This window comes from Nannobrachium achirus (assembly GCF_963921795.1).
Source record: "Nannobrachium achirus genome assembly, chromosome: 11".
Taxonomy (NCBI): Eukaryota; Metazoa; Chordata; class Actinopteri; order Myctophiformes; family Myctophidae; genus Nannobrachium; species Nannobrachium achirus.
In genome coordinates, this window is record NC_137820.1 from 2453670 (window position 1) to 2465060 (window position 11391).

General features: G+C 40.4%; 1 protein-coding gene across 1 annotated transcript in view; it reads left to right on the forward strand.

Moving 5' to 3' along the window:
- Positions 1-11391, forward strand: part of pkp3a (plakophilin 3a) — a 93530-nt gene that overhangs the window by 46223 nt on the left and 35916 nt on the right. Inside the window, exon 7 of the mRNA XM_080736235.1 lies at positions 8564-8687. Coding sequence (XP_080592361.1) covers positions 8564-8687 — 124 coding nt within the window. The remainder of the gene's footprint in view (positions 1-8563; positions 8688-11391) is intronic.

Genomic DNA, 11391 nt, shown 5'->3' on the forward strand with positions numbered 1-11391 from the left:
GCAGTTGATTGTAACTAAATAACCTTGCAAGTTACAACTGTGTTTTCTTTCATTTATATGGTAGAAGTGGTAGAAAAGCAATTTACAATTCGAGGGTCGTGTGGCCCTGAAACAGTGGTAAATCAGCCAACAACCCACTCCCTCTCATGGTAAATGGCTTACATACTGTACATGACATGGCAACCTCAGCGGGTGAGAAACGAAGGAACACTTACAGTATGTACAGTGGTGGAAAAGGTACTCAAATGATTTACTCAAGTAAAAGTGTTAACACTGCAATGTAAAAATACTCTGTTACAAGTAAAAGTCTGGAATTCAAAATGCACTTGAGTAAAAATGCTAAAGTATTGTTATCAAAATGTCCTGGCAGAATCATAGGCAGAAAAAAGTTTTCAAATTCATGAAAATCTTTTAAAAATATCCGATCTAATGGAACCAAATGAACCCTTATGGTTCCACTGTTATGGGAGTTATGGGAGCCCTATAGTACTAGTGTGAGACTCCTAATGATTTGGATACACAATGATATCAGTCTTATTATGATCATAATAACAATGTTGTAGTTAGGGAAGGGATTTACGATATTATCGTGATAATCAAAGTCCATTATCCTGGGGCGGAACATTTGCCAAAAAAATAGAGGATCCACAAGCTCACAACGCGTCGCAACACGACGCGTTATGAGCTTGTAGATCGGCTATTTTTTGGCAAAGACATTTGATAAAGAGTGAAAAAAAGACTGTATCAAGTATGTATATTATAAGTACCTTTTAACCAATTATATAGGGTTTAAGTGGTACCGGATATGCAGCTCGGCAAATAAAAGGTGAATTGATCCCAGTGCATGACGATGGACGATATCACGATAAATCAAATCTCCACGATACGATTATCGTGAGTGTTTTTTTTATCACGATACACGATAATATCGCCTATCGTCCCGCCCCTAGTTGTAATGCTGTGTAAACATTTTCCACTGACACGTTTGTCCATGCACGGACATGTTGATGACCTCTGGTTACTGGGAAAGACTTGGAAATGACTTCTGGTTACTTGGAAAGACAGTTTGTAAGAAAAAACAGAAATGATTTCATCATTTCAGACTCTGTAGAGGAAGAGAGTGAAAGAAGTGAAAGCAGAAGTGTAACTGTTGTACTGTACGGATGTGAACCTGGATCTAGAGCTGTCAGCAACATTTAAAAGGGTTTATTTCACTTGAAAAAGAAAGTGAATCATTTTATCGTCTACTCAGGCTTTTCTCTTTAAGTTGCTCCATTCATCATTTAGTTTACTGATTTTTGAACACATTGTAACCTGGAACGCCTTATTACGCATTATTACTTTAAACATTATGTTGTGCTTTAACTATTTAAAAAATAGCAGATATACAAGCACAGCGTGCCTCGCTGTGAGCTTGTAGATCTGCTATTTTTGGCCCAATTCTATAAATGTCTTCTAAATCAGTGGTTCTCAAACCTTTTCATGTCAAGGACCCCCAAAATTACATGTATTTGGCCGCGGACCCCCATCTCAAAATATGTTGTTCCAGGGACCCCCAGAATGACATGTATTTGGCCGCGGACCCCCATCTCAAAATAGTTCCAGTGACCCCTCAGAAGCAAATATTTGAGTTACAAATGTTTGCTTTTAAAAAGATGTATTCAAATATTTACAAAAAAGAAATCTAGATTTTTCAAAAATAGCAGATCTACAAGCTTGTAAATCTGATATTTCTTTAATCGTTAAAGCACAAAATGATGGTTAAAGTGTTTCCAGCTCTGACTGCTTTGAAAACCAGTCCTGATAGTGTAGTAAAAAAGGAAAAGAAAATGGTGTCAAAATCCAGTAATGTTTTGCTGTTTCCAAACCCTTTCCAGCTTACAGTACATGTCTCTCTCTGTGACGTGTGGCTTTGCAAGAATATTTCATTAGAAGAACAATGTGTCACATTTCTAATAAACAGGGTTAGGATTTGCTGAAATGGCAAAATGATGTAACTGGTAGGCAGGGCTGTGAGCTGACCACAGTAGGACATTCACGAATAGTGATGTTTAGTATTCAAATTATTCGACCACAAAGTATTCGAATAGTCGAATATTCAACAGGACTGGCCAAACTGTCAAATATTAAGCAAGAGTTGCGAGGTGTTTTGAGCATGTAGATCTGCTATTTTCACAATATTTATCTGCGGAACCGAGTTAAATGTAATACCTACAATTCCAAGTGCTTGTCAGGGTGGGGGTCCCCAGTTCAAATATGTTTATTTTGGGGGAGACGGCATAAAAAAGTTTGAAAACCATTGACAACTCATTCTTATGACTTCATATCTAGCCAAGCTTTATAAACAATATATTTTTTACAGAGAAAAAAAAAGTGAATATTTGACTTTGGTGAACAACGTCGAATAGTGACTTTGATATTGTAATATTTGGTGAATGCCCTAGTTTCGAGCTGTCCACAGCCCTCCTCTGAGACAGAGTGAGTGGACAGAGATGGTGTCATATTATAATGATCATCAGTGAAGATAAGAAAATAATATAATATTATAATGAACATTAGTGAGGACCAATCATATGAAGATAAGAACCACTTTAAACATTATTTAATGCGTTAACTAATAAAAAGATTACTATTAGATTACTAGATTACTATTTTTGAAAAATCCTTTTTTTTTTTTTTTTTTTGCAAATCTTATATAATATAAGAATTTCTTTTTAAAAGCGAACATTTGTAACTCAAATATTTGCTTCTGAACAACATATTTTGAGATGGGGGTCCACGGCCAAATACATGGAATTTTGGGGGTCCTTGACATGAAAAGGTTATTGAGAAGAAGGATTTAGAAGACATTTGTAGAATCGGGTCAAAATGATTCAAAGACTTAAACAAAACTTCATGATTAAAAAATAAATAAATAAAAATAGCAGATCTACAAGCTCACAACTGTGAGCTTTTATAACAATTTTTTTTATTTTAATAGTTAAAGCATAAACAAATGGTTAACCACTTGAACCTCAGGGGGGTCCAGGGGAAAAATCCACCTAAAATGCATGCCCAAATTGTAACAGTTGTGGACACAAAACTACCATGATTGTGGCTACTATTGACTCACCAAATGTCAGCTAACCCCTGAAAATTCACAAATGCAGTGTAAAACATCACATTTCTCTTACCAAATTGTAATGCTGTGATCACTTAAAAAAGTAGCCTATGGAAAATGTGCATTCTGAATAGTGAAAAAGACTCAAGACCTCATTGGAGACATACAGTATTATAGTGAATAGAGAAATTGTCCATCAAGGTGTCATCAATTGATAGGCAAAATCTTATGAATATATTTCAAACTATGTAAACTCTACAGATGTTTTAGTGAGAGTAGTACTGTAATATTAGTAATGTAAAAGTATAGGGTGAAAAATGATAACTAGTCAAATGTGTAATAATAATGTAATATGAGTAATGCATGGATGAAAAATACAATGGCAGCTGATTATATGTGCTGTAGGGCCCCTGTAGCAGAATCAACATTGAAATTGTAATTTGGTTTTGTCTCTATTGATTTATTGACCAACAACAGAACAAAAACAGTTGTGTGACTGGTTATGGGAAGCCTGCTTCCCATATGGGGCTTAAGTGGTTAAAATCTAGAGTTACACAATTTGCGTTCCAAGGTCTAACAAGGTTCATGTTTATACTCCACTGTACATGACAAGATATAGATGATATCATAGATACAAACCATGCTTCAACAGATCTGCATGACACTGCCTGTAGTTATCATTACGAGACATTATAAAAAGGCTTCACTGTAGGCCAGGGGTCTTCAACGTTTTCAGGCCAAGGACCCCTTAGCTGAGAGAGAGATGAAGCAGGGACCCCTTAGCTGAGAGAGAGATGAAGCAGGGACCCCTTAGCTGAGAGAGAGATGAAGCAGGGACCCCTTAGCTGAGAGAAAGATGAAGCAGGGACCCCTTAGCTGAGAGAGAGATGAAGCAGGGACCCCTTAGCTGAGAGAGAGATGAAGCAGGGACCCCTTAGCTGAGAGAGAGATGAAGCAGGGACCCCCCTCTACATATTGTATAAATGTGTGATGCAGATTTTCATGGATTTCATAGATAGATTCATAGACTTGTTTTGACAGCACTGTCATCAGTCGTTGTTGTTAATGTGTTTTTTTCAGACATTTAATCGCTTAAATTGTCGATACTTTGTAAACTTGACCTATCACTCGGTACTTGGTCTGCTCTTTTTTTTTTACCTGTACACCAAACCTATTTGCCGAAAATAGCTGCGCTGCGAGGCGTTGAGAGCTTGTTGATCTGCTATTTTATGCCAAAGTTCTCCTCAGAATAGTGATGCGAGGGTTCAAGTTGTTAATCTAAAATAATGATCCTCTCACACAAAGATTTTGGTTTTGGGGGCGTGTCTCCGTGGCTCTTTCACACCAACCCACCCACCAACGCCCTGCTGTTGCCATGTCTGCTCCTTGTAAGCCACTCTGGGCTTGGGGAGGCAGTGGCTCAGGGGTAGAGAAACCGTCATTAGAACACAGAGGGTTCCCAGTTGGATCCCGGGCTCCCCCAGAGTTAGTGTGGAAGAGTCCTTGAGCAATTGACTCTGAACCCCTAACTGCTCCTGGTGAGCAGGTTGGTGCCAAGCATGGTTTCCTCTGACATCACTGTATGAATGTGTGTGTGAATGGGTGAATGTAATGAATGTGTGTGTGAATGGGTGAATGTAATGCACAATCGCTTTACAAATGCACCATTTACTAATTTAAATATTTGTACTTGCAGACCCTATTATTTGGCGGGGGGGCTTATTTTGGGCTTGTTTCTAAAATGTTTTCAAGGATTCCCAAATTATTATTTATTGCAGATCATGTCTGTCCGTCCGTATGTCACGTCACATGTCACGATCCATACAGTATATGGCCAAGACATCTCCATATCAGAGATTGCGTTAGACCGGGAATTGCCGGATTTGACCGATTTTTTATGGCCAAGACCGAAAAATAAAATTCCTCCCGGACATCCTGACCGATTGAAAAACCAATGGTCATTTATCATTATCGCCGTCTGCTCTGCTCCTCATGCGCAGGCTGCCTGCCTCTCTCTCTCTCTCTCTCTCTCTCTCTCTCTCTCTCTCTCTCTCTCTCTCGCTCTTTCTCTCTCTCTCTCTCTCTCTCTCTCTCTCTCTCTCGCTCGCTCGCCCGCGCGCTCCCCCGTTCTCTCTCTCTCTCTTTCTCTCTCTCGCTCGCTCATTTCAGTGTCAGTTTGCGATGCACGCACAGCATGTAAAGCCATGGGAATTAAGGAATGCACGCACGGTCAGCAATCAACCCATAAACAAACATTATACACTTGATTGAAGTTATGAGGAGAGGAGATGGAGTGGAGACAGTAGGAAGAACAAAGCCTTTTCAACTCTCCCAAAGTTGCATAACATGGACGCACTGTCACCACTCGACAGTGAGTATTGGATTAATTGCTGGCCAGATGAATATCAACCTTTTCATTATTCTGAAGTCAAGACATGGTATTGTATTGTTGGCATGAAACATGATGCAACAGAAAGACGTTGTTGTGAAAGCAGTGTGCGTGTGCCACATGCAGACAGCCTGCGCGAACAGCGCGATTAGTCCAATATAATTAATTCCCTTAAGCAAGATTGAAGCGTTTTTTTCTTTTTAGCCTATACTTTTTCATTCAATTCGTTTTCAGTCCCAACTATGCAGTAGGCCTAATACTTTAACTGTTGCTATTGGCTGTTTGTGCACCAGCTTGTAATGTATGCATTAAAATGATTATGTCCGGTATATTCTTCAGATGTCCGGTAAATTTTAATCATGCCGGTCACGGTGACCGGCAGTTAAAAATCCTAGCGCAATCACTGCTCCATATATGGAACTGGCCAAAACCTTTTTGACCTCACAGACTCTGACCTGTTCTGACATCACAGTGATGACTGGACCAGCCAGAATAGTTTAACTCCTGCTTCTAAACTGTGCCGTATTAAGAAGCTCTGATGTTTCAGGCGAGGTTGTCATAGACCTGGTCTGCTTATTCCTCTCACAACATCTGGCAACACCCTGTGTGGTCGTTTCAGAGGAATCTCTGCTCTCAGATCAGCCTCTTTAAAGTGGTCAGAGAAACCCAACCACTGTGGGATAGAATCACTTAAATAACATCAACACATTCCCAGTGGTGGAAAGTAACTACTTAAGAATAAGTACTGTACTTGAGTACACTTTTGAGGATTTTTTTTTCTTTACTGGAGTATTTCCAATTCTCAATACTTTTCCTTCTACTCCACTACATCGATCTCAGAGGCAAACATTGCACTTTTTACTCTACACTACACTACGATTATTTGACAGCTTTAGTTACTAGTTTGCATATTTAGATTACAAACATACATACATTAACCACTTCAGACCTATTATACATTTCAGCCATTTGAAAATAGCCGATCTACAAGCTCACAATGCATCACGATGTGGCGTTTGTGAGCTTGTAGATCTACTATTTTCATTATTCTGAGTACTTTTACCTTTGGTCCTTTAAGTGCATTTTGATACCAACACACTTTTCTACTTTTAATCAAGTACATTTTGAATTCCTGATATATGTTATACTAATTGTATAACATATATTTTTTTAACTTTTACTATAATTGCTTATATAATAATATATTTTACACCACTACACATTCCATATCCTTGCAGCGTTCTGTATGAATATATACTGTAGATATACATAGATATATATATTCTGTTATTAAGCATCAACACATTCTCCTAGCAGCATTCAGTTCTCTTGTGGAAGTGAGAGTGTTGTGAAAGGACGTTAACACAGTCAGCCAACATTCTGATGGACACTGTCTGGTGGATGACAGTGTTGTGTGAGAGTCGGCAAGAATAGCACAATATGATACCACAATGTTGTTGTAATGTAGAATGTATGCAGGCAGGTGTGGTGGAGAGAGTCGCAGCCCCAGCCTGAAGCCTCAAAAGTCTAGTATCTGCTCTCGTTCCATAGGGATATTCCTTTGGAGTGATGGTTAAGATATTGGACTTTCACACGGGAGACCCGGGTTCGAAACCGGGTGGGGAGGTTTGGATCACCTCTGTTACACAGGCACAATGTTGTTGTAATGTAGAATGTAGACAGGCACAATGTTGTTGTAATGTAGAATGTAGACAGGCACAATGTTGTTGTAATGTAGAATGTAGACAGGCACAATGTTGTTGTAATGTAGAATGTAGACAGGCACAATGTTGTTGTAATGTAGAATGTAGACAGGCACAATGTTGTTGTAATGTAGAACAGGGGTTCCCAAACGTTTTTGTCTCAGGGCACCCCATGAATATTGTTTTAATCCGAGGCACCCCTACATTATAATTCTCACTCCCAGCACCTTATATTTATAGCATATCGTCGTTGTCGGGTGGAAACCTTGTATGTCCAAAACCGTTTGTTTTGTATTTATCATCTATAAAATGTACTAAACTAGTGAAAACAGCAGATCTACAAGCACTGTGTGCTTGTAGATCTGCTGTTTTCACTAGTTTTGTACGACGGTCTTGTATGATGAAGCAGGGCAAAAGACGTACACATTTGAAACTTGGAGATACGAGGTGTTTGCCCGACAGTGAGGATATTTTAGTGATTATGTTGTGAGGAAAACGTTGAGATAACAGCCATTTTGCTTAGAACTTAGAAAATAACTTTGTACTTCAAGTTTAAAATTATACTAAATTATATTTTTTCAAGTGTCCAAATAAATTCCAAATATTATCAAATGATCTCGCGGCACCCCTGGACTGCCGTCACGGCACCCCAGGGTGCCCCGTCACCCACTTTGAAAACCCCTGATGTAGAATGTAGGCAGGCAGGCAGGCAGACTCAGATATTGGTAGAACAAAAGGACACAATTAGTAAAATGAGAAAACACAAACAAAAGTACAGTCAAAACTGTCTGTCTAAAAGGATTGCACCAAAACAGTCCTTGCTGTCTTGTTTCCGTTGGGGTCGTTGGTATTCAATTCATTCATCAACATATGAAGTCGCACCAAAAATACATTCAATATCATCACAAATATAAAACGCTATGGGCCAAATCACTTCATGAATGCACTCACCCTCTATTATAGAGATAATATATTGTCTTGTGTTGACAGGATTGAACATACAGTATATATTATGTATAGATTATATTGTAGAGCAGCGGTACAGTAGGCAACCTTAGGCACGGTGCCAGCAGTGATCACCCCTGAGGAGGGTGATCACTGCAGAAGTGAGAGAGAGAGGATTTTTATTTTAAAATGATACATAATGTGTTGTCTGGTTGTCAGGCCTGGAATGTCATCATTTTAGGGGCAAGGCCACTTGACCTTTGGGGTTGTCCATTTTGAGGGCACAAAGGCCAAATGCCAGGACAGGAAGGCCATCAAATAATAAAACAAGATTTTAGTCCATTGAAATAATGAACAGGATTGGATCATTCACAATTGTATGTACAGTATATCTGCTGTATCATGTTGTGTTCTCTGTGTTGCCAGGATTGCCAGTCTGGACATGCCCTCTGCTGTGGAACACCTGAAAGACTCTGATCCCGCCCTGCAGGTTCTGGGAGCCGCGTACATCCAGCACGAGTGTTACAACAACGCCGAGGCCAAACAGGAGGTAAATAGCAAAACCTTTATTTAGCTGCTACATGTGTCAGCCATACAGTTCTATGGTAAAAGCTCTGTCATACAGTTCTATGGTAAAGACTGTGTCATACAGTTCCATGGAAAAGCGCTGTCATATTATTTCTATGGTAAAGACAGTAGGTGTGGCTCCACCTCAGCAATCCATCTGCCAGGTGTGTAGGTACATTGTAAGCTGAAACAGAGGGATAGACTCCATCTCCCAGAGGTCTATAGAGGGATAGACTCCATCTCCCAGAGGTCTATAGAGGGATAGACTCCATCTCCCAGAGGTCTATAGAGGGATAGACTCCATCTCCCAGAGTTCTATAGAGGGATAGACTCCATCTCCCAGAGGTCTATAGAGGGATAGACTCCATCTCCCAGAGGTCTATAGAGGGATAGACTCCATCTCCCAGAGGTCTATAGAGGGATAGACTCCATCTCCCAGAGTTCTATAGAGGGATAGACTCCATCTCCCAGAGGTCTATAGAGGGATAGACTCCATCTCCCAGAGGTCTATAGAGGGATAGACTCCCTCATTCTCTGCCGATACTGACAATAATCCTCTCTGACTGACACAGTAATTCTAATTCCTTTGTGCATCTCTTAATACCTGCAACTCCTGGTTGACAAACTGAGGATGTAACTTCTAATCCTCCTCAATCACTGAGGTTTACTTTACCTCATTGTGCTGATGTTTAACAGTCAGATGTAACTGTCAGTCAGAGCATTAGGCATTAAGTCTCAGATGTAACTGTCAATCACGGCCGTTGCTTAATAGTTATGTTGGCATTCTCCTGTTGTTTGCTCTGTTCATCATTATAGTCGGGGGCCTAAGGGAGATGACATGGTAATCTCCCGCTAATTAGTCTAAAAGCGCGAAATTTTGCACAGATGTAGCTCAGGGCATGCTCTAATGATTTAGCTAGGACGCCCGAGTCGGCGACCTTCGGGGTCGCCACAGCGCCCAAATCAAGTTGGGCTCCCATCGACTTTCTATACAGGAGGAAAAACACTTTTTTTTCTGTGTATTTAAGTTGGATTTGAGGGGTCTAACTAGGGGTTAATGATGCTGAATCCATTGCAAGTATTTGTTTTGCACAAAAAACATTCCTTGGGCTACAAATGGCCCAAGAAAACGATGGTTTAGTGATGAAAAGTGATGAGTCATCACTTTTCAGAGTTTTTTGGGTGTTTTCTGGAGCTGTGGCGACCCCGAAAGTCGCTGACTCGGGCGCCCTAGCTAAATCATTAGAGCATGCCTTGGGCTACATCTGTGCAAAATTTCCCGCTTTTAGACTGATTAGCATGAGAAAAAAAAAACCCTAAGGCCTCCGACTAACTCATCTGCTGCCATTTAACAATACCTTCGTACTCTCATATGCCAAACTGTCTCCATAGACTTCCATGTAATTCATAGTGCACGGATCATGCACACCCATGCCTAGATAATGCACCACGTGTGTCCACATTGCTCACAGCTTTCAAACAAAAAAATCCGAATGGAAATCCGTTCAGGCATTCATGAGATAGCAGCCATTATGTTTTCCTAAAATGTAAACAAAGATGGCTGCCATGTTTGAAAGATGGGGTTGCTATGGGGGTTAAACATGCAATTTCGCGATCGCTATCATGCCTACTACATTTTTTGGGGTACATTTTTTCTCGGGTTCCTCGGGCGTGGCAGGGCGGTACAACGGGATTTTTTCGGGCTCCTCGGCCATGGCAGCATATGAGCTAACATGAATGCTCACCCATACATGCATCGTTTTCTGATGCCATTTCTAGCCCAAGGAATGTTTTTTGTGCAAAACAAAGGCTTGCAATGGATTCAGCATGATGACAAACCCCTAGTTAGACCCCTCAGATCCTACTTAAATACCCAGAAAAAATATGTTTTTCTGGGTATTTTCCTCCTGTATAGAAAGTCAATGGGAGCCCAACTTGATTTGGCCGCTGTGGCGACCCCGAAGGTCGCCGACTCGGGCGCCCTAGCTAAATCATTAGAGCATGCCCTGAGCTACATCTGTGCAAAATTTCGCGCTTTTAGACTGATTAGCGCGAGATATCCTTAAGTCCTCCGACTATTACTAGATTCAACAACCATCATGTTATCATTGTGTTTTCTGTCAGATTCTGTTAGGATCACATTTTGACACAGTGATGGCCGTGTTCCCATGCTTTTAACCCATTAACTCACTGAACGCCATAAACGTCTTATACGTCTTTGGACCTCGGTGCCATAAACGTCTTTTACGTCTTTTTAATTAATCAAAAGTTTTATCATTTTTTCATAATTGTAATTTCAAAAAAATCGCTCTAGAAGTTGGCCATATGCCTCCGTGACCTGAGCGATACGGCCGATTTGACTGTAGCACCAGTGTAACACAGTCCGGCGGAAAATCGGTATAGCCGAAGATTGGTTCCGGCCGTTTAAATGTTATCTAAAACGTTCGTTTATACACTTTCCCGTGCATCCCTGACGAACTATAAGTACTCAAAAAACGCAGAAAATTCTCAGGATTCCAGCGGTGCCATCCATTCTTCTCTACCTATCCTTGATCGCGATCGCCAGGGTTCCGAAGTGTGTTAGCATGCTAGCTAAAAGGCCTGGCCAAAATGTAAACAACAGGCCCAAACCAAAAAAAAGATGGACGTCTTCTTCCTTCTTCTGTTAGTTGATCAGATAGTAGGAG